The following is a 27718-nucleotide window of genomic DNA, read 5'->3' on the forward strand; positions in this document are numbered from 1 at the left end:
GGATGAGAGAATTCACCAGAGACAGAGAAGGGAGCAGAACAGGCAGATGGACCAAAGACACTGCTGAGGGGAGCAGCGGGCAAGGCAGGAGAGGTCTGCTGCACCATGTGGGTATCTCCCTGGCTGGCCAAGCATCAAACCCACACTGCAGAGGCTGCGGACAGCTTCACAGTGTGGTGCTCAACCTGCTGCGCCACTGGGGAAGCCCACATTTTCACTTTTCTACATAATGTGTGCTATTTATACACTGCGTAAAAAATATTTTAAAATATATTTACCATACACTACTCACTGTGGGTCCAGGAAACCAGGTATTTGGACACAGATAGCACCAAAGCCCACCAGGAGGAAGCGCACATGGTCCAGACAGCCAACACAGCTCTAGGAACAACTCCCAGGCACAGCCCAGGGAAACTCAAGGCAGGAGCTACCCGGGTTCATGAAGATGCCCCAGTGATGGGTCCAGAGTCCTCAGGCTCCTGCTGCTGCTGCTGTTGCTGCTGCTGCTGCTGCTGCACCAGTCGGGAATAAAGGTCCTGCCCCTCCATGAGCTGGGCTTGCTCCTGCAGCTGCCCCTGCCTCAGCACCAGGATCCGGTCCGCACTCTGAATCGTCTGCATCCGGTGGGCGATCACCAGCACCGTTAGGTCCCCGAGGGCTTTCCAGTCCTGCACCTGGGAGGGGAGGTGTCACCATGTTTAGGAAGAGAGGAACAGGCTGGACACCACAGTCCACTGGGCACCCTCTCTATGGCTTATGGTAAAGACCCCATTAAACATGAGAAGGCAGGGAAGAGCAGAGGAAGCTCCACGCTGCCCTCAGTGCTGTGCAGCCAGATGACGGGCAGGGCAGCCCTGGAGGGAACGCCACACGGGAAAGCCCACCAAGCACCTACTCTCCATCCCATCCCCCACCCTAAGAAGGCGCTGATAATCTGTCCACTGGTGGCCATTCATCTTCCCACTGCCCAACTCCGCACAGGCTCGTCCTTCCAATGTGACCCCTCAGGCGCCTGTCCCCGGCCCTGGCATCCGGTACTCACGGCCTGCTCACACTGCACATCCAGGGCACTGGTGGCTTCATCCAGGATGAGGACACGTGGCTCCCGCACAAGGGCCCGGGCGATGGCCAGTCGTTGTTTCTGCCCCACGGCCAACAGTTTCCCTCTCTCCCCCACATCTGAGGAAACCAGGGAAACAGCCCTCCTCAGAAACAAGGGGCCACCACAAAGTCCTGCCCAAGGGCAGGCCGACTCCGAGCTGGTGTCCCCCACACCAGTGAAGAGGTCTGAGGACCTGGGGTAGGGAGGCCAGGCGGCGCCGCTGGGGGGGCTGTGCTGAGGGGGCTGTGCTGCATCCTGTCTCCAGGAACACAGACCTGGGGGCACCGGAGGCCCAGGAGGCCCAGGTGGCCCAGGAGGCCACGTGGTGGGGAAGGCCGGCCAGCGGCAGCTGGGGAAGGGCAAGGGAACGGCCAGCATCCGGTGAAGGGAACTCAACCTCACCCCAAGGGTAAGCTCCAGTTTCTTTTTAGACGGGAGGTACCTGTATTTAGGCCGTGCTCCATTTCGTCTATGAACTCATCCGCTCGGGCTGCCCGGGTGGCAGCCAGCACCTTCTCCTCGCTGCAGCTCTTCAGCCCGTAGGCGATGTTGTCGCGCACAGACCCCGAGAACAGCACCGGCTCCTGCCCCACCACGGTCACCTGCACAGGGGCGCAGAGACAGTGTGTATACCCCCACCTCACGCCCTCCTCGCCTCCCTCCCCCAGACCTCCACCATCCCCGCTCTCTCTCGAAGTTTCTTCTCCATCTCCAACCCACCTGTCGGTGCAGGTAGCAGTGTTCATACAGGGACAGGGGCTCCCCATCCAGCAGCACCTGCCCCCCTGTGGGCTGGTACAGATTCTGCAGCAGGGCGGCCACGGTGCTCTTCCCAGACCCGTTGGGCCCCACCAGGGCCGTCACCTCACCAGGTTGCAGGGTGAACGTCAGCCCCTAGAGAAGCCAGGAAACAGTCAGGAGGCTCCTTCTTCTCCCCTCTCTTTCTAGCAGCGGGAAGATCAGCTTCTCAGAGGTAAACGCTCCGCTGACCATGGTGCCTGAGCAGCAGGGGTGAGGGAAGAACCTTCACCTCCCAGCGGCCCCCCCAGCCCCACCCCCGCAGACACCTTGAGCACAGGCCGGTCAGGACTATTGGGGTACGCGAAGGTCACTCCCCGGAATTCCACCAGCCCCTGCAGAGTGGAAGGGGCCAGTGTCCCTGGAGGAGGCAGATTGGGCTTTTGGTCCAGGTACCGGAAAACCTTCTCCGCGGCCCCCACGTTGCTCAGCATGTCCCCACATTCGTATACCAGGTTCTGAAGAACAAGAACAGAACAGGTTCGTCCATCAGTGCCACCGGAACCAGATCCCCACGCTCTACACACAGCCTGGCACACCTCACCCCGCCCACCTCCCATCCTCCTAAAAAAATTCTCTGCTTTCCAATGTGCAGTTTGGCTGGAATTTAAAAGCAACACGAATACCCCAGTGTTCCACTTTGCAATGTAAGGGGAGAGACAACCACACTCCCCCCACGCAGCGCTGCCCTGACTTCCAGTCACTGTTTTGTGAACTTATGCGGGGTTCTGCCTCCCCTGTAAGACAGGGAGCCCCTTCAAAGCAGGCACTTTGCATATCTCATCTTTGTAGCCACCAGAGGGCCTAGCACAGCCCTGCACACATAAAAGATGTTTTAAAAATATCTAAGAAAATAAATCAGGAGAAATACAAATAGGGTGTCACTCACGTGGAGAAACAAAACAAAGGAACTGATTAAACCAAAACGACCCTACAAATATGACTGCAAAATTGGGGCTACTAGAGGGGAAGGATGGGGTGAGAACAAAGGTGAGGGGGAGGGCCAACGGCCTATGGTAAAAGACCATGGGTGCTTGGATGGTGGGGGTGCTGTGGTGACATACATCTGAGGAGGTGTGAGTCCATTCCCCTTAATCATATACAGCATTGTAAACTAGTGTTACCTCAATTGACTTCTAAATGAAATACTTCACTATAAAGCTGCTTAAAATGAAGGTCTTCCAGAAGCCATCTGCACAATTTTCCTCTTAACCAGGAAATACTTCCCTCTAAATGCACGAAATCATGTTGGTGTATTCTGTGGGGGTTTACACTGATTAATAAATATATCTGAAACTGGGGGAAAAAATCTAAATAAATAAATAAATATAAATATATCTAAGAAAGTCACAAAATAAATCCAAGATGACGCCAACTCCTTAATTTTGAAAACTGGTAAATACAAGGAAGGAAATAAATGTTCATTCTATCTTTCCTAATCAAATTGTACTACCAGGTAACCAAACAGCAGAAGAGGGGAAGTCTCCCTTGAGAGGTACATTCCAGCTGATCAAGGAAGGAAAGGGGGGTGGTGATCCTTTTGCCACCTTGATGATCTAATGGGCCTAGGCACCAAGTCCCAGTGCTAATGCTTCTCCCGCGTCTGTAGGCAGACACAGGTACACAGATACACAGGTATGGGAGAGAGAAGTGTAGTACACGTATACTTGCATTACTTGTGTGAATGAGGCGAGGGGAAATTTGACCACTGATTGTATTTCATTTATTTTAGAAATTATTGTTATGTTCTGGGCTTTATGTTGTTGTTGGCGGTGGTTAAGATTTATTTTTATTCATTTATACATACAGGAACTGGGGTGTAGGCCAGAGGTGCAGGGAATGAGAGCATTTACCAGAGACAGAGTGGGGAACAGAACAAATGGATCTGCTGAAATGTGCTGCTGAGGGGAGCAGCAGGAGAGACAGGAGAGGTCTGCTGCGCTATATGGGTTAGCTCCCTGGCAGGGGATAGAAGTGATGCTGCGGTGGCTGGCGATTGCTTGATAGTGCTGAGACTTTAACCCCTGCACCAACATGGAGATCCGTTTATGGGTTTTTTTAATGTTTATATTCTAGCGATCCATACTGAAATATTTACATAGAACACTACGTCTCCAATCTGCTTCTAAAAAATATGTGTGAGGGAAGTAGGTGGAGATATAGATGAAACAAGGTTGGCCAAGAGCGACTAATTGTCAAAGCAGGTGATGCAGGTTTGTTATAGTTTATCTTTGGCGGGGGGGGGGGGGGGGGCATGTATTTGAAATTCTTCATAACAAAATGAGTTGGGTTTTTTGCTGTTTTGTGTTCTTAAGGAGAACAAAAAAAGCCCAAGTTTCAGAAGATCAGAAAGAAGGGGGTGGGGGAGAGTCAGGGAGAGAGGAGCAGGCATTGCCCGCTGACTCACCTGCACATACTGGCCCACGTCCTCTTGATAGTACAGAAAGGAAAGCAGCCCGCCCAGGGAGAGGGACCTGCTCAGGATCTGCTGCCGCCCACAGTTCAGCATAAGCACCTTCATACCCAATCGCAGCATCTGGAAGGGAGAAGATGGGTGAGTATGGGAAAAGGGTCTCCCCCTTTCTTCCCCTTCCTGCCCCTATGACACTGAGCAACAGGAGTAGCTTTCTGCCTCCTCCCGGAGCCTACCCACAAGCCACTCAGGCCCTCACCCTCCTAAAGAGCAGGTAGATGGCCTCTTCCAGGTCTCTGCGCCACCTCAGCTGTCGGCATCGTTCAAGGGCCTCCTTATAGCGGCAGACCTCCTGCTCCTCCGCCCCAAAGCTGCGCACGGTTGGCAGCCCTCCGACAGCCTCACGCACCACCTGCTCTGCCTTGGCCACTGCATCCTGGATCTCCAGAAGCACCGCCTGGAAAAGCAGGGCAGAGATGGAAGGGGTTGACTGGTCAGAGGCAGCAGAACCCCATGTCACATTCCAGTCGTTGGGGTGCTCCCCCAATTTCCCTAAACAATACCAAACTGTCCTCTTTCCCTCTTCCTTGCATTGCTTTCCAGAAGGACTAACGAGTGTAAGGGAGGGTGGGAACAAAATATGGCAGAGCTCTCGGTGCTTTTGCTTAAACCTTCATTTGAGGTGATTTACACCACTCCTGCTATCTGAATGAAGAAATAAGTGTTTTCCAGAAGCTAGTTAGAGAAGTGGAGATATTCTTCAGCATGGATCAAAGATGTAAGCAAGAAAGCTAAAACCATCAAACCCTTAGAAGAAAACACACAGGGATGTTTCTGACACTAATTTGGTAATGATTTCTGAGCTTTCTGACACTCATTTTGGTAATGATTTCTTAGATATGACACCAAAAGGAAAAGCTACCAAAAACGAAACTGGATTTACCAAAACTAAAAACTTTTGTGTATCAAAGGTGCATCAATGGAGTGAAAAACAAAACCCACAAAATGGGAGAAAATATTTGCAAACCATACATCTGATGAAGTATTAATATCAAGAATACATAAAGAACTCCTACAACCCAACAATTAAAAAGCAATTTAAAATTGAGCCAGGACTTGAATGTGTTTCTCCCCCCCCCAAAAAAAAACCATGAAAAAAGGCCAATAAGCACACAAAAAGAAGCCCAGTATCACACAGCATCAGGGAAATGTAAATCAAAACCATGATGATATATCACCTCACAACCATTATGTCTGTAATGTAAAACACACACACACAGAGAAAATGACAAGTTTTGAAGAAGGGTATGGATAAAGTGAAGTGAGTGTGTATTGCTGGTGGGAATGTAAAATGGTGTCGCCACTGTGGAAAACAATATGGGAACTCAAAAACTTAAAATTACCATATGAATTCTACCTCTGGGTATAGACCCAAAACTCTGAAAGAAAAAAATCAAACTTATCTGTGTACTCATGTTCATAGAAACATTAGTCACAACGGTCAAGTGTTCACCCACAGGTGAATGGTTAAATGAGGTCTATGTATCAATGGAATAGTAGTCAGCCCTAAAAAAGAAACATCTGATCCACAGATGAATCTTGAAGATAGTATGCTAAGTGAAACAAGCTAGTCATGAAAGGGCAGACACTATAAGAGGAACCTGGAAGAGCCGAATTCACAGAGGCAGAAAGTACAGGGTGACTACAGGCCTGAGGGAGGGGGAAATGGAGAGTCAGTATTTGACTAGCCGGGGGCTCAGTTTGGAAAGTTCTGGAGTGAACCGTGGTGGTGGCAGCACAATACCATGAACATTCTTACCACCAGTGAATGGCACTTAAACATGGTTAAAAAGGTAAGCTTTATATAAATATAATTATATAAATATAATTTTAAAAAATTAAAAGAAGGTGGAGCTGACATTCCGACTCAGGATTCCTGTCAGTTTACCTCCCCTATACACCATTCATACTCCTTCTGTTGATGATAAAGGGGATCAGTCTCTACCTAAAATCCTCTAAGATGACTTTCCTAATCATTTGTGGAGAAGGTATGTATGGACTCTTTACAGAAAAATGTGCTTGCATTCTCTCTCTTTCTCTCTCTCTCTCTCTCTCTCTCTCTCTCTCTCACACACACACACACACACACACACACACACACACACACACACACACAGGCCTGGGGGGTGGGGATCTTGGGCCTCTGCAGCCTGTCAGAACTGGGGCTCTAAGGGCTGAAAAGAGAAAACCCTTAGGGGAGCTTGATCCTTCCAGGGACTCCCCACTATCCACACATACCCGGTGGCGGAGGCTGTACACCTTTTCGGCTGCAATGGCAAGAGGCACGTCCAGCAGAGACAGGAGGGTGAGGCCGGGGGACAGGCTGAGCATGAAGCTGTACATTCCCACCACTTTGACCAGGCTCTGCAAGAACGAGTTGGCATTCTGGGGAAGCCAGCGGCTCATCAGGGTGGTGTCCGAGTTCATCCTGGAATTCAGCTCCCCTGGGGAGGACAGAACAGGTGAGGAAGCCCTGTGTAATGCCAAAGCCCCAGAAACTCTCCCCTGACCTTCCCCTCTGACACAGCCTCCTCCTCCAGGTGCCTCCCTCTTCCAGGTGCCTCCCTCACCTGTGGAGAAAGCCAGAGGGTGCCTCACTGCCCTGCCCCTCAGAGAGAAAGGCCGAGCAAGCAGGAGCCCGGGGGGCAGAGGTTGTGTGCAGGTGAGGGGAACAGGCAAGGAATGTCCAGCGAACCCCAGACTTGGACTCCACCCCACCTGTCTTCATCTCCTGGAAGAACCCGAGGTCCTGGCGTAGAAGGGAGGAGAAAAGCTGCTCCCGGATCCGCAGGTTGATACTGGACATGGTGTAGAGGAAGGAGCCTCCACGGCACCCAGCACACAGTGCGCTGCAGGGCGGGGGATACAACAGGTGAGAGGAGGAGAAACATGCAGTGAAGGAGGGAATGGGGGCGCGCAGAGGAGAGAAGACATGGGATGAAATAAATGCACAGATGGAAAACTATGAGGGGGCGGAAAGAACAAACAAGATGGAGGGGGACAAGAGGGGCAGGAATAAACCAAGGACCTGGTGAGCTAGTGTGGGGACAAGATCACAACATGCAAATCCAGGGGTGTTGGTGGGGTTCACTCTGTGGGAGGTCCAGGAGAGGACAAACAGAGTGAGAAGGTGTGGCTTCCGACCTGACCTGCCTGCTTTCCCCTTAGGTCCCCCTCTGCCTCAGTCTCTTTCCTTCCTGGCCCCAAAGTGCCTCTTCCTGGCCCCAGATACTGCGTGGCAGGGACCACAGCCATGAACCCCCCGCCCTCACATTCTCCGGAGCCCCAGAGTTTCGCTGCCCTCCCTTCTCTCTCCTCCTTGGAGTTCGAAAATTCCTCTTACAACCAGCCAGACTTATCGTAAGACAAGGAAACATCAAGGGGGAAAGCAGGTATTTTACAAAATATGGATTCCTAACACAAATTTAATCGTTGTGGTGAGGAGGCTGTTGGGACAGCTGGACGTGAAATGATGAGGGTTTGGACGTGAGCACAGTGAGGATGGAGACAAAGGAGCTGCAGCCGAAACACTCTGAAAGTAGATGTGACAGGGCAAGAGCATGAGAGAGGCACCAGGGGTGCTGCCGCCTGGGGCCTGGGATACGATGGTTCATGAGTGCAAACAAGAAGAGAAGACATGGGCGTCCCCAGTGGCGCAACGGGTTGAGCACAGCACTGTGAAGCTGACTGCAGCCTCTGCAGCACGGGTTTGATTGCCAGTCAGCCAGGGAGATACCCACATGGCGCAGCAGACTTCTCCTGTCTCGCCCGCTGCTCCCCTCAGCAGTGTATTTGGGTCCCTCTGCCTGTTCTGCTCCCCACTCTGTCTCTGGTGAATTCTCTCAACCCCCTCCACTCTGGCCTGTATCCCAGTTCTTGTATAAATAAATAAATCTTTTTTTAAAAAAAAGAAGAGGAAAAGAAGACAGAGAGGAGCATGGGGTTTTGCAGCCCTGGGCATGTGGAGTGTGAGATGAGAGAGGTTGTCGATGGGCAGGTGAGGGGGCAAGAGGTGACAAGACTGCTGCTGGCACAGGGGTCACCTACAGCGAGGGGCTCAGTTAGCACAGGGTGGGATGTTCTTAAAATCTAAAGAACTGATTTGTGAGGAAAGTTATTATTTAAGGGTCCAGAGTAGGTAGAGAGGATTGAGAAGAAGAGAGACATAAAGGCTCACTGCAGAAAGAGATCAATAAAAGTTTATTCAAATGACAAATACTGCAGAAAAGCAAAGAGAACTGAGAACTGATTTTTCTGAAAGCCATGGACTCATCAATAAATGTACCTTTGAGTGACCGATGGCAGCCAAGAACAGCAAGTACAGAATGAAGGTGTGAGGAAGAAGTGGTTTGGGGCATTCTAAATGAAGTCTGACCATAATAAAGGTGTGTTATGGGGAGGGGGTACCATGGGAAGGAGAGTGAGGTATGAGTATAAGCTTGGGAGCGAGCACCTCCTTAAATTTTGCACCCAATGTGCACCCAATCCCAGTCCCGGCAAATAAGAGAAAAAGAATGAATATGCTTGGGGAAAAAAAATGATAAGTTTCAAAGTAAGATCTTCATCCACTGACAAGATGAGTTAGGAGGAAGGGTCAGGAGGAAGAAAGAGGCCCAACCTGATTTTGGAAACAAAGCTGGGTGGGAGGTAAGAGACAGGAAAGAGAAATAGGGGTTCAAGAAGAAAGCGATGTTGAGAGACAGCAAAGAGACATTCCCCGTGACACCCAAGCCCCCTCTCTTACATCCACTCATGCTTCCATCTACAGTAATAGAATGTAAACTCTGCAGATGTTGGATAAATATGGTGAAATGAGGAATGAATGAAGTGATGTGAAAATAGAATGAGTAACTAAATCCATGCATATTTAAGTCTAAGTATTGGGTGTTTTGTGCACAAAAGGGTCTGAAAAAGGAAGCAGGAAAGTGAGGGTCCTTGGAAAGGGGGCTAGCAAAGGACCCAGTGGCCCGTCACCTACCTCCCAAAGAAGTAGGCACATATGAAAAAGATGGCACTGGCAAAAGCATCAGGGTCAAAGTCACCTCCCAGGATGTCAATCATGCGACCATAGTAGGCTGGGATTGATATCTCACCTGAAAGAGGTGGGAGAATACAGTTGAAGGCATCGTGCAAGGGGACTTTGCCCACCTTCTAGTCTCCATGCCTCTCTTGACTCACCCAACACCGCAAGAACAAGGAAGATGAAGGCGGCGATGAGGAAAGGCAGGTCTGGCCTGGAGAGCCGCAGCAACCTCCACATCAAGGCTTTGCTGTTCTCCTGGCCCTGGTCTCCCTTCTGGGCTGCAGGAAGGCTCAGCACAGCCCACAAGGCCCAGCCTAGCCCCGCAGCCCCGTACCCCAGCAGCAGCCAGCTCCAAGAGGCGGAGGCCACTCTGGCCGGGTGAGCACTCAAGGCCCCGGGGACCAGCGCCCTCAGGGAGAGAAACAGAGGGGTCACCAGACACAGGGGGGGCAGCAGAGCCCCCAGGCATCCCAGCAGCCCTCCCAGCATCAGCAGCCACCACAGCCCTCCCAGTCGCAGCGCCCCCTCCAGCCATAGGCCTGAAAGGCCCTGGGGCAGCAGAGACCCCAGAGACCCCTGGAGCAGCCAGAGTAAGGCCAGATCGGCCAGCAGCAGGGAGGCCCAGGGTGTCAGGTCCGGGAGCCACATGGCGTTACCTGCGGGTGGAAAGTAAGGTATTGGCGAGGGGGAGCCCCAGTCCCTGTCCCCAACTTCGCCACCCTAACTCCACCCATCCCGTCCGTAGGTTCTCATAGTATCCAATCCTGCCCAGAAGGATACCCTGGGGGCCCGCGCGCCCCAGCACCTCCCTCCTACAGCGGCGGGCATTCTGAGGCAGGGGCGCCGAGGAGCCCGGCCGCGGGTCCCCCGTCCTTTTTAAACCCTTGCTCCCGCTGCCGGCGAGCTCCCAGGGGCCCGGCGCCGCCTGCCCGGCTCCCTGGCCCCCCACGGCCCCTCGTGACCCGACGCGGGGGCACGGCGTGGGCAGGGGAGAGCCGCAGCCCGCTGGAAGGTGGGCAAAGACCCCCGGCCCCACGGCTCCAGCTGCGTCCTCCCGCCTCGCCCAGGTGCGACGTGAGCCACTCACCCGCCGCGGCTCCGGGTCCTCCCGCTAAAAGCTGAGGGCGAAGCGCTGGAAGCGCCCGCGCCGCCTCGGCTCCACTTCCCCTGCCCAGGCTTTCACTTTCGCTTCCCGGCAACGCCTGATTCCAAGCGCGGCCAGAGCAGGAGCGCGACACCCGCAGACGCAGAAACCGATCCCAGCTCCTGGGGCCCGAGCCAGGCCCCCTGTGAGTCACTAGCCTTTGGCAACACTTACCTGTAATAGGAAACTCCTGCGGTTTCGAAAAAATGCTAAAGTTCTTTCATAAGCTGGGATGCGTTGTAATCGAAGAAACAGTGAACTTTCTTTAAAAAAAAAAAAAGATTTATTTATTTATGCAAGAACTGGGGCACAGGCCACAGGCGCGGGAGGGTGAGAGGATTCACCAGAGACAGAGTGGGGAACAGAACAGGCAGACGGCAGACGGCTGAAAATACTGCTGAGGGGAGCAGTGGGCGAGACAGGAGAGGTCTGCCACACCATGTGGGTATCTCCCTGGCTGCCGGGAATCGAACTCGTGCTACAGAGGCTGCGGACAATGTCACAGCGCTGTGCCACCAGGGAGGCCCAGCAGGGAATTTTCTTATCTCGGGCTCTGAACCTGTTTTTAGAAAACTGTCTGCCCTCTTCCCCCATTTGCAAGGCCTTGGGGTAAAAACAGATCCCCATTCTGAGCAAAAAATGCAAAGCACCTCTCCTAAATAGAAAGCTCTAGCATCTCTCACTTAAGCGGGTTTCCACTTAGAGTTTTGCGCCTGAGAAGGCCCTGACCCTTTATCTTTATGGTCCTTCTCAACACCACACCCTAGGCAGAGCACACCTTCAGATGCCTCAAAAGTTACGCTCCAATATATGTTGGGAAGCCTTCAACATAAGAGGGAAGTGGACTTTGTTTCTTGGTCTATTTTATCATTAATGAGAACAGTAAGTAAGTTTCTATAGGTTCTACCCTACCGACAGCCTATCCCTGAAACTTGAACATTTGTTTATTCCAAAAATATTTCTGCAGGTTGAAACTATCCCCCAAACTCAAAACATCCCGGAAGGAAGGACCACTTGAATTCCAAACCATTCCTGAATGCTATTGGTGTGATTACCAATAAGTTATTTCAACTTTAAATATAGTTGAGGGTGGGATGTGGAGTTTGAAGTAGGGGATTCCTAAAGTTTCCCCAACCCTGTCCATCCTGAGATTTTGAAGATCTCTTCCTACTTTCAAACTTAACCTCTCCTTAACTGAACTTAACTCTCCTCTGGGAGGTGATCACCCATGCTCTTTCCTGTAGTCCCAACACCATTCAGAAAATCTCACTATGTCTGTCTCACTTTCTAAGCTGGTTACTTTTTCTGCCCTCACCCCCCTTATGGGTTTTCCTTATCACCTGTCTCTTCAGTCATGACTCTGTCATCTTCCGTTGAGCATGCCACAGGGTAACACTGAACCTCTAATATCCATCTTTACACTCAATATCCAGTCTTTCCTGAATGTTATTTAAGGTAAATGGTCCTGTGTTTATAATTATGACACACATATGTGTTGGAAGCTTTATCATCCAGCTCTAACAACTGAAAAGAAATTGTTCTAGGTGCCCAACTTTCCAACACCCAAACCATTACCAGTGAACCATAGGGCAGTCTACAGCTCATATCCCCACAGGAAGGACCCTAATATTAAATTTCAATAATAAACAAACAACCACGGTCAGTCTTCTTGAGATCCTGGAGAGATGAGTGTGGAAAGGAAACCCAGAGAAATAGTCAGTAAGGCCCTGTTTCTTAGTGAGGATTTTGAGTCTTCTCAAGAAAACCTTCTCTATTCCCTGCTCCCTCCCCAACAATCACAGCCCAGGTCCACTAAGCCACAACAGAGACATTTATAACCCTTTTTCCTTTCTTAAGCTTTGTGGAGCCCACAGAAGGTGAAGGGAGGTCTTTCTGGAAATAGAGCGCACACAAAAGTATAAACTCCTCCCAGCAACTCTGGCAGCTGGTCCTCCATCTCTGGGCTCAGGCGAGGCCCCTCCTCCCCTGGGGCATAAGCTGGCCCAGGTCCCTGAATTGACCAGTTTTCCCCTCAGCGGCTACTGGCAGCCACCACCGCTACTGAAGGGCCTCCCGGTACTGGTGTATAAGGTTGCTGACGTCTGTGCTTTCTACCTCCACCCAGCCATCTTCCTTCATGTGGTACCCTGTAGGCAAAAGAGAAAGGACATGGAGTCACCATTGTCTTCACACTCTGAATGCCCCTCTTCTGATTCTGAAACATCCCTCACACACACCCTCTGCCTCCCTGAGTCTCCCACCCACAAAACCGTTGCCTACCCCCAGGGAGTGTATTTACTATTGACAACGCCTCCAGAATAGTTGTCTTGGTGGGTGGCATGAATAATAGCCCTGTGGCCCAATTCATAGGCCTCTTTGGGGCTGAGATCCAGTCGATAGCCACTCTCCATGACCCCGTAGGCAAAGGACCGGCCACTGCCCATGGAGAACATACTTCCTGAGAGCCGGGTCCCATTTTCATCTACATAGTAGAGTCCAGGGCCCTGTGGAGGAGAGAAGGTTCCAAGTTGGAACAGAGAGGGCATCAATCATTAGTAACACACGGGCTTAAGTGTGAGGTATGAAAAGTGGACAAAAGAATAAGAATTACCACAGAAACATCTGGACTAGGACAACGTTGTGGTAGCACTATAGAACTTTAGGAACAAGAAGGAAAAACAAACTTGGAATCAGCCTTCTTAAAAGAGACAAGCTTGTGAAACACATATAGTGGTCCACCTCTGAACCAAGAGCCAGCCTGTGGATCTGCAGAACATTCCATAGCCCAGCATTCTCTATGCCATGATCTTGTATGGGAGGAGGTGAGAGTGTACAATGGGGAAACATCTCATCCAGGGTTGGGGACATGGTGAGCACCCACCTTCTTGTCCTAGCCACAGATCATACTGCCCATGAGGCCCACACCCTAGTACTGACACATCATGTTGGAGAGCAGTTTGGAGGCTGCTGACACTGATATCTGCTCCCCATTCTGCAGATAGTACAGCCTGGTGAGGATAGGATTAGGGGAGAGAGAGCTCAGTGGTGGCAGGAAAAGACTAGGCCTCTGATGGACCCACTTGATGGGCAGGAAATGATTGACGAGATACACATTCAAAAGGAATGGTTTTATTGGATCTAATCATCAGGAAGAGATTTGGGATTTAAATATCTAAACCACATAAAGAAATCTTTGTAAGTGATATTCTCCCACCAAGAATGATGGTGTCAGTGCTAGATAATTAAATTATCTGGCTTATTGACAGGTGCACAGAAAGATTTGAAAGAACACTTTTTTCAGCACCAAAACACTAAGGGGCCCCATTAGCATGGGATGTGGCGGGGGTGTGTGTGATTTGAAGGATCCAGGATGGAGGATGGGACGGACCAGTAGATTTAGAAGGGAGATGAGAGTCCTGGCCTACCTGCACTCCTTGGCCAACAGCCGCTCCCAGTACTGACAGTCTGCCGCAGAGCCAGACATGGTGCCAAGCAGGTAAGGGTTAATCTCAATCACCTTGTTCACCCTTAAGTTAGCTGGAAGAAGATGGAGTTTTGAGAGAGAAGGAATGACCACACAGCCCTCCCTGGGTGTCCTAAATCAATGTCCATGTGCACCTTGCTGCAACCAGGTTCTACTATGGGACACACACACATACACACTCACCAATTTACCCGCCCCCCCCCCACCGGCCATGGCCCGGGAATCCATGGCCATAATCACTCCGTACTGGAACTTGAAGGCCAGCATGGTGGTGCCATGAACCATCTCATTCCATGTGTCCCATTCTCCATTTCTGGCCAGGGTCTGGAAGAATTCAGTGGGCTAATGAGAGAGAAGAGGCAGAAGAAGGGACAATGAAACCTTTTGCAGGAGGCTCCAGAACAGGGACTTGGAGAGTGTGGAGTGAGGATATCACAGAAATTCTCCAGCCATCAACAATGGAACAGTTTATAACCAACCTCTACAAGGAAGTGACATGGGAGAAAGAAAAGAAGAGGCAATCTGCAGAAAGCTTTTCCATTTTCTAAGGAATAGAAAGGAGAGGAAATAATTGCCTTAGCTAACATTTTAAAGATTCATTCCCATTCATAGAATGGAATTAACCCTCAGAAAGCATGTTTCTTAGTAGTATCCCCATTTTGCAGAACAGAGATTGAGACCTCCATGGAGTCACTTGTCCCAGGACACACAGCAGTGAGTGACTGAGGCCAGGCTTACAGCCAACGTTCATAGGTTTTCCAGAACACTCCACTGTCCCTGTCTTATGAGGGCCTCATAAGGACTTGGTGAAATGTGTGTGATGAAAAAAATGCAGCGAAATATTTTGTCTCCCCATGGGGGCCCTCCCCTCTCTTCTACCTTTTGGCCCTACTCTCATTTGCTAAGGTCGGGCTGTCAGCCCGGATCCCCACGTGGCCGCCTCCCTGGTTGAGGCCACTCGCTCTCCTGCTACAGCAAAGTCCCTCCTGCGGCCCAGGGCTTCGGAGACCCTCAGGGTGGACACTCCGTTCCCCAGTGCCCTCTTCCGCACCTTCCCTTTCATCCCTGACCTGCATTCCCAGGGGAGGGCGAGCTCTGGAGATCACATGGAGACAGTGTAATTCCAGGGTCCAGGGTCCAAGAGAAGCCCGCTTCCCGCGTCTGGGAATGCCCAGTTGTCCTGCCGCCCTCGCCCTCGGTGGGGGGCTGCACACCTCCAGGAGCGCCATGATCCCCAAGCACCCGCGGATCTGTCTGTCTCCGAGGAGGAAGGAAAGCGAAAGCCTGCAGCCTTAAGGGGAGGGAACCAGAATTTTTTTCCCACATCCCCCTGACCTTTCCAGGACGAGGCCAGTGGGGATCTGGGGCCGGGAATATCACATTGGGGACCGGCTTCTCTGCTTTATGAAGATTGGGGAAACAGCGGGGCTAAATCGCCGGAAGAAAGGAAGAAAGAGAGAGAATGGGCTTCGAGATCCTCTTGGCTGTGAGGTTACAACGGGAGACACCAGCTTGCTGGGGCATCCTCTGCGCGCGAGCAGATACCGAGGTGGGGGTTGCCGCACTTAAGACGTGGCCGCAACCAGAGAGCTGGAAGTCTGCAAGAAGCGGGGAGCAGTTTCGTGTCGGGGGGATGGCATGAGATTGGCATCGTTTCATAAAAGCCGGGGAGGAATAGGAGTTCGTGGGGTCATTGAGTCTAGAGCACCTGTCTTGGGGCAACTGGCCACAGACCCGCGCGCTGCACGGGGCGGAAAGGGACTCCGAGGGGAGGGCGCGGCGTCTGTACAGTAAGGAGGTGCCCCTCACAGGCCCCGCCTTCACGCCCGTAGTCGCCCGCCTGAACCGTCCAGTCGGCCCAGGTCCTCCCGAGGAATGCTGGCTTCACCGGGCGTAGGGGGCGGCTAAACCCAGCCGGTCCTCGCAACCTGCGCTGGGATAATCTGCCCAGCAACTGTTAGCGTCACAGGATGGGGGTCCAACCAGCGCCCCGCCCCGCCCCGCCCCGCCGGGATGCTCGCGCGGGCGCCCCTGCCGAGGGGCTGAGCCTGCGGGAGAGGACGCGGGTGATGAGATGGTGAGTCTGAGCTCCTCCGGCAGTGCGCTCGCACTTCCCCTGGCGACCTGCACCCTCCAACTCCCACCTCAGATTAGGCCAAGGCTCAGAGCGGCAGCCGCTGGTGCCCCGAGGGCCCTGCAGCCCCTTCCAACCCATCTTTGGCGGGGAGTAGGGAAGCGAGGGGACAACTATAGGAAATAGAAAAATTAGGGAAGAAGACAGTGCCCTGAAGGCTCTGAAACACCGAAGATGCTGAAAGGCACCCAAGCTCGCTCCTGAAAGGATGCAGGGAAGTTGTCTTTTTTTTTGGGGGGGGGTGGGTGGGGGGGAAACACGACCAAGCACCCTACAAAACACCACTTTTATTTTAAAAAACAAAAGCCCAAGAGCCCACGGGGTATCTAGGGGCCAGCATATTCCTTGGTCATATTGGAAAGTAGAGATCCCACTACTTTCCAAATATTTAAGTGTTTAAATATTTAGTGGTCTAAATATCTCTGATTTCAAGGGTGTTAGCCACACCAGCCGTGGCTTTTCACCCAGTTACAGTAAGGAGTTATAATCCCCCTTTTCTTTCAGGAAACCTGCATTATGAGGAGTTTGAGGAGGGGAAGCATTCCTAGCAGAATTTCAGCCATAACTCAGGCACACTTCACACACACTTCAGAGTTTCAGGCATAACTCTGGCCACATACCACCGAATTTCAGGCATTACTCCCCAACAAGCAGCTGCCTACTCTGCAAGGCTGCTAAGATTTTTGTTCCCAAACTCTCCACTCTAGAGAAGGTCTGAGAAGGCTTTCATTCCAGAGCACCTGATGCCCCAGGAGCCTGCACCATAGTCCAGTAGGGTCCCTGATTCTCCATGAGCTGCTGGTGGGTTCCAGCCTCCCGAATGGTGCCTTCTTCCAGAAAGAGGATGTGGTCAGCCTCCTCCACGGAGCTGAGACGCTGGGTGATGAGAAGCACAGATCGGGAGCACCTCTCGGGGCTTTTGTACAGGAGCTGCTCCACCTGAGAAGAGACACAGACCCGCTCAGAGCTGGGGACGGCTCCCAGCCCAGGAGACATCCATGTTACCAGAGCCTGGATAGACCTCGCCAGGACCACTGCTGCCTCTGCCAGCCACTCCAAGGAGATGGACGATTTAGCTCTGAGTGCTTCTCTGTCAAATCTTTGATTTGTTAAGGACCATATACATGAATTGGCAATGGTGGAACAAAAGTCAGAGTCCTGTGGTGTCACCCACAAGAAAAGAGTGGATATTGAATAGTGTTGCCCCTCTACCTGTGGACTGGGCATTTTAATATTCTCTTTTAAAGAGCACATGAGCATTCACGTCAGGCAGACTTGAATTGGGGTCCAAGATCTGCTACTCAACAGCTGAAAGACACTGAGCAGGTTATTCAACCTTTCTTAGCCTCCATTTTATCATCTATCAAAGGAGGATCCTAATGTCTAGCTCCTGGCATCCATGATGGCTAACTCAGAGAGCCAGTATATGCAAATGGCCTGGCAGCCTTTCTGGCACATAGTAAAAGCTTAATTAATACTGATAGCATTTGGATGGTCTTTTCTTTGTATTTAGCTTCAGAAATTCAGAATCTATAGACAGTCTCTTTTGACTGGTTCTAAGAATCTTGGGGAGAAGCTAATGGGAATGGAGAATTGCAAGGGCTGGTTTGGAAAATTATAATGTCAGTTTCAAGGATAGAGGGTGCGTGGAGGAAGACTGGGTGGGATGTAGGCATTAAGAAGACACTTCTCTCACTCGTGACTGGCTGTCTGCATCCAGGGCACTGGTCGCATCATCCAGGATGAGCACGCGTGGTTTTCGGATCAACGCTCGAGCCAAGGCCACTGCCTGCCGCTGACCCCCTGAGAGCTGACTCCCAGCCTCGCCCACCTCTGCAGAGACAGGAGCCAAGGTGAGAGTTGTAAGCATGCTCACCTGCACACATGCGCGCGCGCACACACACACACACACATCAAGGTCTGGTGGATGCAGCTGGACAGGAGAGGGAGCTCTGAGGATGTGAGGATGAAGGAGTCATAGGAACCAGACCGCACAACTGCAAACTGATGCCGGTGGCATCAGTTTGAGGAAGTGATGAATGACAGCACGGCTAGTGGGGTTTCGTAAAGGTAAAGGTGTCTGGGTGTCCTGTGAGTGGAGAGAGCACCTGTGTTGTAGCCCTCAGGGAGTTTAGAGATGAAACCGTGGGCCCCAGACTCCTTTGCGGCATCTGTGATTTCCTCCATCATTGGCTTCTGGGTCAGACCATAAGCAATATTTTCTTGAAAACTTCTTCCAAATAGTTGTGGCTCTTGTCCCACTGCAGCCACCTAGGACAAAATATGATGAAGAGTCAGAGAACAGAGAGGCATAGGATCTAAAGACTGAAGACTCAAAATCTTCATGGAGGCTCTATCACAAAGTCACACACCCTGTCTCCTGACCACACCCTAATTGCCACCCAAGGACACCTGTCATTCCCTAGCCCTCCTTTGAGGGTGCTCAGTGAGAATGCCCCTTTTTCAAATTAAATGTATTTACTTTCTTATATCATTGTTCATTTTTGCATAATATTTGATATTTCCCCTCAGGTTTAGTCCCTGTAGTTCTCTCACCCCCACAGCACCTAAAATTCATCACCACAGTTCCTTCTGCTCTTCTTTCTCCTGTTTTGATCCCTCTCCCTCCTCCTCCCCTGCTGAATGCCTCAGATCTGCAGTCAGCTCACAAGTTTCCTCTATTTCCTGATCCTTTGTTTGGTTTCTTTGTATTCCATCTATAGGTGAAACCATCTGATTTGTGTATTTTTCCTTCTGACGTATTTCACTCAGCATAATCCCTTTCAGCTCGTCCATGTTGGATGGCATGGATCTTTTTTGATCACTGAGTAGAACTCCACTGTGTATATATACCACATCTTCTTGATCCACTCATCTGTTTGGAGACATCTGGGTTGTTTCCATAGTTTAGCTATTGTAAATAGTGCTAGAAAATGCCCTTCTTACTGTGCTAGAAAATGCCCTTCTTACTTGATGCATCCACCCTCCCCCAGGCCACCTTTTTACTCACCTGTGTGTGCAGATAGCGATGTTCATATAGGGGAAGGGGCTCCCCATCCAGCAGCAACTTCCCCCCAGTGGGCTGGTACAGATTCTGCAGCAGGGCGGCCACTGTGCTCTTCCCAGACCCATTGGGCCCCACCAGGGCCGTCACCTCACCAGGACGCAGGGTGAACGTCAGCCCCTGGAGGCCAGAGAATCACACAATAAGAGGCCTTGTCTTGACCTTGACACCGTGATTGTCTTGTTACATACCATGTTGTCTTACTCCAGAGAAGAAAGGAGAAAAATGGAAAAATAGAACCTCCACCCTCCACATGCACATCTGTGGGGATGATAACTCCCCCAATGAGTAGAGGTGGATGATGAGACACAGAAAGAGCAAAACTAAGCACCATTATGCCACACACTAAATATCAGATACTATAAGAGAAATGAAAAAAAAAAAATGGAAAGGAACAGCCTCCCCCATGGCGCAGTGGTTGAGCGCTGGGCTGGGAAGCAGCCCGCAGCCTCTGCAGTGCCGGTTCGATCCCCAGCCACCAGCGAGGGCCCCACATGGCTCGCAGACCTCTCCTGCCACACCCGCTGCTTCCTCAGCAGTGTATTTCGTCAGTCTGCTTGTTCTGTTCCCAGCTCTGGCTCTGGTGAATTCTCTCACCCTCCCGCACTTCTGACTGTACCCAGTGCTTGTATAAATAAATAAATCTTTTAAAATAAATGGAAAGGGAAAGGAAAGATGGAAGACTGGAGGCACAGATTTTGCTTCAGCTATTCTTTAGGATGTGAGATGCTTCTTCTCTCTGAGAACCTCTTCTCTCTTTCTCCTTGCAAATCCAAACTGGTTCTCAAGTTCGGAGCAGTTTTATGGAAGAGATGATGCTCACTTTTGCCTTTGAAGGGTTAGGAAGGATCTGTACATGGTCTTAAGCAGGCGGAGGCCAGGAAGAAATTTAGGATGGTAGAGTGGAGGATGAACCTGGTGGAGGGCCTGGTGGAGTGTACCTGCAGCACTGGGACATCTGGACGATTTGGGTAAGCAAAGGAGACATCCTGGAATTGGACAAGGCCCTTCAAGCTTGAGGTAGTCAGCACGCCACTGGGTGGGCAACGAGGGATCCGGTCCAGATATTCAAATATTTTCTCTGAGGAACCCACAGCCTTCTGTACACTAGGGTAAGTGGAGAGCAGCACCTGCGAGGGGAGGAGATATGACTAATGAGAGGGAGTGGAGAGACCAATCTGCTTGCCAGGGCTATGGGGTGTGAAAAGGGCAAATAGAAGGAAAGTGATAATGATGGTGCTGGGGTGGGCAGGAAAGCACTGGGAAGTGAAGAGGAGGGAGCTCACCTGAACAGCTGTGGCAAACTGCATCTGGTAGAGAACAAATGCGACAAGGTCCCCACTGCTTACAGCCCCACTGGTCACCAGCTTCCCACCAATGTATAGGATTCCCACCTTCAGCAGCATCCCTGAGATCTGTGCAGAGACCACAGAAACGAGATTGTGGTAGAAAACTCTAGAGGTGGCAATTAGGAATGATTAGTTTTAAGGGGATATAAAGTCCCTTCCCCCCAAGTAACAGCAGCAGTCTCAGTGGGTAGAAAGGGAGATTAAACCTTAGCGAGCCTGTGGGGGCCTACCCAGCTCCTCACGGTGGGGATCAAGTCATCACTGTCAGCAACACCATCATCACATTGCTTGGGGAGCACTTAGCTCTGCACCAAAGACTTTCATGAATGTAATGTCATCTACTATTGATGTCAAAAGCCCTATGAACAAATTGATATCACTCTCATTTTTTCAAATGAGGAAACCATCCAGAGAAGGCAAGTCACTTGCCCATGGTCCCAGAGCTAGTGAACAGCGGCATCAAGTCAGGAACTGCTGGTCTAGTTCTCTTTCAGTGACATCACAGATGCCCCTCATCCTTGGCTCCTGCTATTCCCGGGGCTGTCACACTCACACAGTCCTAACATGAAGCAGGCCCAGGCGCAGGAATCCATGGCTCCCCACGCCCCCCGTGGGAGCCAAAGGAAGGCCCTAGACTGAAAGACGTGGCCTCTCCCTGGTTTGTGTACTCTCGGGAAAAGAAGCAGGCCACCGTGTGTAACAGAGGGAGCGGGTGAGGCACACTGAGCGGGCTAACTGGGTCTCAGGTTGATAAGATGAAGACACTGAACCAACCACCACCCAGTGGAGGAGTGGGGGAAGAGAATGGACTCAGGCTTCTCCAGGTGCTCACACTGGTGGTGCAGGTGTCAACCGCATAGGCCAGGGCCTCCTTCTGGCTGAGTGTCTTCAATTCCTGCAGTTTTTGTCTAAACTTCTGGGCCTCTCCTTCCTCATTGGCAAAACTCCGGACTGTAGGCATAGCAGACAGAGCCTCGATGGCCACCTGGCTTGCCTGTGCGAGAGATTCCTGCTTCTGTGTGGCCTGCAACTGTGGAGACACAGACAAGAGATGTCACACAGGGTTGGAAAACCATAAGGGACACTAGTGTCTGAGTTACCTGGCTGGAGATTAAAGATGAAAAGGGAGAGAGGGACAGGAAAGAAGAGAAAGGGAGACAGTCACACCCCAAGACTAAAGAGATACAAAGGAGAGGAAAATGACTCAGAGGGGCAGTCAGGGGTCACATCCTTGAGATTGATCATCGTATCCTTAAAGACAGATGTGGTCTGAAATTAAAAGCACAGAGAATGTGAAGGTCAGCTGTGAGCAATCTGAGACCCAGCAAGATGCACAATCAGGGAGTGTGCCAAGAAAGTTATGAAGAAATCTTAGGGGAACTGAGCCCTCTGACTCTGGGAGATGGGGGCCTGTATACCTGGGCCAATGCCCTGGACGTACCTGGTACCATTTTCCCAGCTTCTTCGGCAGAATGAAAAGCAGAGGCAGGGCAACCAGGGTGACCATGGTGAGGGACAGTGACCCCCAGAGCATGAGGACCAAGAGACACAGCCCCCGCACCAGGTACCACAGCAGTAGGTTCAGCCTTTCGCTCAGAGACTCACTCACGGTGGACGTGTCCTCTGTTACCCGAGATGTGATGGCACCTGCCAGGAGTTGGGGAGAAGAGAGCAGAGTGAATGAGAGGTTCAGAGCGGATGGGAGACTAGCAGTGGCAAGAATGCCAGGGAGAGGTGTCAACATGGTGTTGTAAGGAGGCTGAGAAAATGGTGAGGTACAGAGGGAGGTCTGGGGATCTCAGTGCAGGAAGGATGAGTGCTAGAGCAGAAAAGCCTTCATTTTTACTATAAGGAAATCAATACCCATGTAAATTTCCATTTCTCTGACAGATTTCTGTGCCACTCTTGTCCGATGCTATACACATAGGTGGGAAGAGCTTAATAAGCTGTTCATTTAATAGAGTAGGTGGGCACGTCGGGAATGCAGTTTAGGAAACTGTGCCATGCACCGAATTGGGAGTCAGAACACTGGGGGTCTCCCTCCACTTCCTTCTGTCACATGTGACAGGAAGTTTCAGCATTAAGGTGCAGGCCTCAGTTTCTTCCACTATAAAATAAGGCAGTTAGACTCTGTGATCTCAAAATTTACATATTTGAAATTCTGTAGTTTCTATCTAAATACACATATAGGAATAAATTTATGGGGAAAACCTTGGATGGAAAAATCAAGTCTTTCTGAAGGCATTTGACTCTTGAATAAGAAATAAGAATAAGAAATAGCAGTGTGTGAGTGTGTGTGTGAGTGTGAAAGAGAGAGAGAGAGAGAGAGAGAGAGAGAGAGAACAGACACAGCAAGGCTATGTGTAAAAGAGGTTGTATGGGGATATAGAGTATAGCCATGTAGAGTGAGCTTCATGTGAAACCTGTTTGGTTTTGTTGGAAAAACTCTGTTTCCTGGCGCAGGACAGCTTGGAACACCTCTCCCTGCAACTGGCTGTGCACGTGGCCCATGGTGCTCTTGTAGATGGCGTCACCCAAGAATTCCAGCACTGCGCTAAGGAGAGTTGGAGCAAAGGAAGGTTAGGGCATGTTCAGGAGACAGAGAGTATGCCCCAGGTATCCCTGCAGAAGTGCACTTTGGACAGCAGTCCCAACTTCCAACTCCCTCCTTCTCAGGGCCCCACATTCCCAGTTTCCATCTTCAGCCCCCAGACCTGGCTATGGTGAGAGAGGACATGAGAATTATGTTCCGGGTGAAGGCCGTGGCTGCCCCATCTTGTAGAATACAGTCAGTGAGTCTGCCGGTGAAGAAGGGGATGGCCATCTCCCCTGGGGAGGGAGAGGAGAGATGGGTCACTCGCCAACACCACGTGTCAGCAGCTCAGCTCCACCCAGGCTGTCCCAGCCACCCCTTCTCCACCACCCCCTATTGTCCTGGGAGGCAGCAGAGAAGGACAACCTTGAGGTCACATCCCTGCACCAAACAGGCCACCCTGAAACACAACGATGTGTTTGCACCAGATCTTTAGGGGTTTCATTAGAAGGCTAGAGACCATGGAGTGAGCTCCTCTGGCATCATCTCTGAGACTGAGATACTCTCCATCTAAGCTGGAGCCCTTCGGCCACAAAGGCAAGGGCTTGCCAGAGGGACTCAGTGAAGCAGCTTCACAGGGTCACACAGGCGTCCAGGACTCTCTCCTCCACATGGGAGGGTCTCCTCAAGATCCGGGCTGGGTTCCCAGACCCACACCAGCCTGCCCTGCTGACCTTGATCTTGATTGCCCCCAGCCCCTTCCCCGCAGCCCCCTTACCGACACAGGAGAGGACCAGCAGGACCAAAACGAGTGGGAGGCGGCGGATCTCCGAGCCCAGGCAGCCCAGAAGTCTACGAACCGTGTCTCCAGAACCCCCGGGATCCCCAGGCCCCCGAAGGCCCCCGAGCTTATGCCACAAGGCGACCGCGGGCAGTGCAGCCGCGTAGCTGACGGCGAAGGCGTCGAGGCGACTTCCCCAGTGCAGGAGCTCGGCGCTGTCGGAGACCCTGTGGGCCCCCCAAGACTTCAGCTCTCGGAACACGGCAAGTCCAGGCAGGGCCAACCCCAGCGCCGCCGCCAGCGGCTCCCCAGCAGCCGTCCATCCCGGCACCCCTGCGCCCTCGGAGCCGGGCGCTGCGCAGAGGACGCCTCGCGCCCCCAGCCACAGCGCGGCCCAGCGGCTCAGCCCCACCAGGCAGAGCCGGGACAGCGGCGGCGCGGTGGGCACCAGCAGGGAGAGGACCCCGGGCAGCGCCGGCCGCAGCAGCAGCAGGTCGGCGAGCAGCAGCAGCGCGGTGCCCAGGCACGCGAGGGGCGCCCGGGACGGGCAGAGGCACCCGCCGGGCGCGGGCCTCCCCGAGCTGGCCATCGGCGCGCGGGCCCGGGGTGTCCGCACCCCGGAGCAGGGGTCTGGGCGCCGCGGTGTCCGGGTTCCCGCGGGCAGGGGCGGGGCCCTGGGGAAGTCCCGGGAACCCGCGCAGCCCGCGCCGCCCCGAAGGGAGCCGTTTATTGGGAAGGAAAGCGAAAGCGGCCGCCGGCCACGAGGTCCGCCCACTGGGGATCGCGCGCGCCGGGACCGCTGCGGGAGAGGGCGCTGAGGTCACACCTGACTTCAGATCATCCTTGGCGCCACCACGGGCACCAGCCCCCCGTTTCCTCTAAGTGGCCCCCTCGCTGCACCCGCTACTGACTGTCTCACTCCAGCCTCAGGCGGGGCTCTCGCGTCACCTGTCTCCGGGCAGGTCTGCCCCGCACAGGTTAGCGCCGCGCGGCGCGGCTCCCTCGGGGGCCCCCGGCGCCCCCTGGCGGCAGGGCGTGGTGAGGGGCGGGCCGGAGGCTGCGCGCGGCGCGCGGTCCCGGGTCGCGAACCGGTGCCCGAGCAGCAAGAAGCGCGGCGCAGAGATGCCGCGGGCGGGAGCACCAACCCGGGACCTGCCCCAGGCCGGGAAGGCCACGCGGGGGTAATAAGTCTGGGTTTGAGGGTTAGCAGCGGGGAAGGGAAGGTGAATGACAGGGGGACCCTGAGTCTAACAGTGTGAGGCGGTGGCTTGTAGCACCAGTGCTGGCACCTCACAATGAATTTAAGGCATCTCTGCTCTGAAGGGGATCTTCTGGGGGCCCGCGAAGGGACCAGGCATGAGAGGCGGTGGCGAAGGGGGTGGTTTGGCTGCTGACGACGAGGGGAAGCTGATTTAATGCGCTTTCGCTTTCATTCTGAACTGGAGAGAGGGGCTTGTTAGTTCAAGTTGGAGAAGGTGGAAAACTGAGCATCTGGTGCCCTGGATGAAGGAGGACAGCGTTTGGGAGACGGGAATGTGGATACTGATTGAAGAGAGACAGCTCATCTCACAGACCTTTGATAAGCTGTCCCGCTGGGGCGGGGAACTCATAGCCCCAGCACTGACAGGAGGGTTCCGTGTGAGCTGGTGGGGCCTTCCCGAGCTTGGGGCCAGAGGACTCCTGCTTGGCCCAGGTGCCGCCCCGCTTCCTTTCCTTCCTCTTCCCATTCTCAGACCCTGCTGCGGACTTTGCCCAGCTTGCGCCTGGGGCCAGTGGCAGCCCAAGGCAGACCGGCTTCTACACCCAGCTTGCTGCCACCGCTCCTGCCTGGAGGGCAGCTTTCTCTTAAGGGAGTGGCCACCAGGTGGGGTTGCCCTTGTTCTCTGGCCGGATTCTGTTCGTGGTAAATCCGTGTGTCAGAAAGCACACTCAGGCAGTTATCCCTGGGGGCCAGAGTAACTTTTGGTGCCGGGTAAAGATAGCAGTAAAGCCATGTATAAGTCAGAAAAGCTTCCCTTGCTGCCAGACGAGCAGCGGAGAGTAGGCAGGAGAAGTCAAAACAAGCAACGGCAATGAGGCCTGACTTTTAGTCCCAGACCTGCCACTAGTCTTCGTGAATTGCACAAAGCACTTGCCTTGTCTATGACTCAGACTCTTCGCCTGAGCCACGGAGCCATCTTTAAGGCCCCACCCAACTCAACAGTAGACAAATATGTAACTTTATTCTTCCTTAATTCTTTTCCTTAATTGCTTTTCTTGACCTGAAAAAGTCAACTCAAACTTCCAGTCAAAATCCTGGTACAGATCTCTTCCCCTGACTACTAAGACACCTACCTACTTCTTGATCAGAAACCCTTAAATGAAACTTTTATTTTAAACGGTCTTGTATTCTTGCTGCTTCCTCCTTCTTTGACTCATGGCCCTGCTAACCAGTGACCCCCTCAATGCTTTCTGTTTTTCAGTAAACTAAAAGAGCTCATTTCTGATTAAATGGAAGTGGAGAGTCCCCCTGGTGTCACAGCAGTAGAGCGCTGGGTTGCGAAGCTGCCCACGGCTTCTGCTGCGCCGGTTCGATCCCCGGCTGCTCCCCGGCCACCGGAGGAGGGTCCCACATGGCGCGCAGACCTCTCCTGCCGCCCGCTGCTCCCCTCAGCAGTGTACTTCGGTCCTTCTGCCTGCTCTGCTCCCCGCTCTGGCTCTGGTGAATTCTCTCACCCTCCCGCGCTTCTGACTGTACCCAGTGCATGTATAAACAAAACAAACAAACAAACAAATAAATAAATAAAAACATGCCTCTATTAAAAAAAAAAATGGAAGTGGAGGCCACAGATTCTGGCCTCAAAGAGACCTGAGCTTTCTTCCCAAGGTCACAGTTGCTCTGTGTCATCTATACAATATCTGCACACACAATAAGAATGTGGAGTGGTGGTAATTTACTTGTGGGGCTGCTTCACCAGTGATTGTGTTGTAGAGCAACCCCGATACAAAATGGGGTGCCTGACTGTGGACATCATTTCCCCCTAACAATTGGAAGTTCATCTCCCTGAGCCCTCCCCTGAAAGGGAACACTTGTGCCTCTAGGACCCTCATCCCACCTCTATAAGTGGAAAGGGTTCCACTTAAGAAGGCCGGGTCTTAGGGATGCAATCTTTCCAGTGTTGTCTCAAGCCTGGGCTCTGGCATTCCCTTGCAGCAGCTGCTCTAAAGTCTGACCTGTGACAGCCCTTTGCCATTGGTGGCTCTGGCAGCACCTGCATCAACGATTATGTGGACGCGGTGTATAAACCAGGCATGTCCCCTGAGGAATGCAGACGCTTCACCACAAATGGTAACAAAGCAGGTGGAATGGTACCTGGGGAAAGTTTTTAACATGGGAAGGAAGCAGAGTGTGAGGAGCAGGGAGACGAATACATGGGTGACCATTTCCTTTAACATCCAGACTGGGACACTTTTGTGAGTGAAAGGGAGCAGAACAATTGGATGGGACATCAAGACAAGAGGCATAAACCAGGACTGTTCTGAGTACACCAATTAGGGCCATGGTTACCCTAACAATCGGTGGTGTGGTGGGGCTGGATTGGGTCAGATCAAGAGTTGATTGTTAAATATCCAAGAATTTGTGAGCTATTGTTAAGCTGTTTCTAACATAAATAGATCCTGGGGGTTGGGGTACTGAGGCCATGAACATCGGGAGATGCTACACATGAAGGCATTTTCTAAAAGCTGATTTTCCCACACACCACTAATTACCTCCAGGAGATGGGTTTTGGGGTCTGAGATGGAAGTAAGTATATGGGCCAGAACAGGAGGGAAAGATCGTTGAAGCTAAGCCA

The 27718-nt window shown here is 52.3% G+C and overlaps 3 protein-coding genes and 1 pseudogene across 4 annotated transcripts in view; 1 reads left to right on the plus strand and 3 right to left on the minus strand.

Annotated features, from left to right (window-relative positions):
* The window catches only part of LOC311188227 (patr class I histocompatibility antigen, A-2 alpha chain-like), a gene marked incomplete at both ends in the record, with an annotated part of 424961 nt that overhangs the window by 264334 nt on the left and 132909 nt on the right, over positions 1 to 27718 (plus strand). The gene's annotated exons all lie outside the window — the stretch shown is intronic.
* On the minus strand, positions 438 to 10044 carry LOC311167632 (antigen peptide transporter 2-like; the record flags this gene model as incomplete). Its single annotated transcript, XM_084228706.1, has 11 exons — positions 438 to 674; positions 1043 to 1179; positions 1545 to 1704; positions 1823 to 1996; positions 2170 to 2358; positions 4308 to 4436; positions 4573 to 4770; positions 6612 to 6817; positions 7092 to 7222; positions 9352 to 9466; positions 9552 to 10044. 11 exons carry the CDS (start codon positions 10042 to 10044, stop codon positions 438 to 440), a joined length of 2169 nt encoding a protein of 722 aa, XP_084084832.1.
* Positions 12599 to 15253, minus strand: LOC311167861 (proteasome subunit beta type-8-like; annotated as a pseudogene). Its single transcript has 6 exons — positions 15095 to 15253; positions 14192 to 14366; positions 13966 to 14077; positions 13422 to 13548; positions 12840 to 13044; positions 12599 to 12687 (listed from the first exon to the last, which is right to left on the minus strand). The product of its transcript is annotated as a proteasome subunit beta type-8-like (transcript).
* Positions 16885 to 24474, minus strand: LOC311167840 (antigen peptide transporter 1-like; the record flags this gene model as incomplete). Its single annotated transcript, XM_084228971.1, has 11 exons — positions 16885 to 17097; positions 17855 to 17991; positions 18267 to 18429; positions 19169 to 19342; positions 20164 to 20352; positions 20509 to 20637; positions 21404 to 21601; positions 22013 to 22218; positions 22995 to 23125; positions 23286 to 23400; positions 23883 to 24474. The coding sequence occupies 11 exons, from the start codon at positions 24472 to 24474 to the stop codon at positions 16885 to 16887; spliced, it is 2247 nt and encodes a 748-aa protein (XP_084085097.1).

This window comes from Talpa europaea, assembly GCF_964194135.1.
Source record: "Talpa europaea genome assembly, chromosome: 2".
Lineage (NCBI taxonomy): Eukaryota > Metazoa > Chordata > Mammalia > Eulipotyphla > Talpidae > Talpa > Talpa europaea.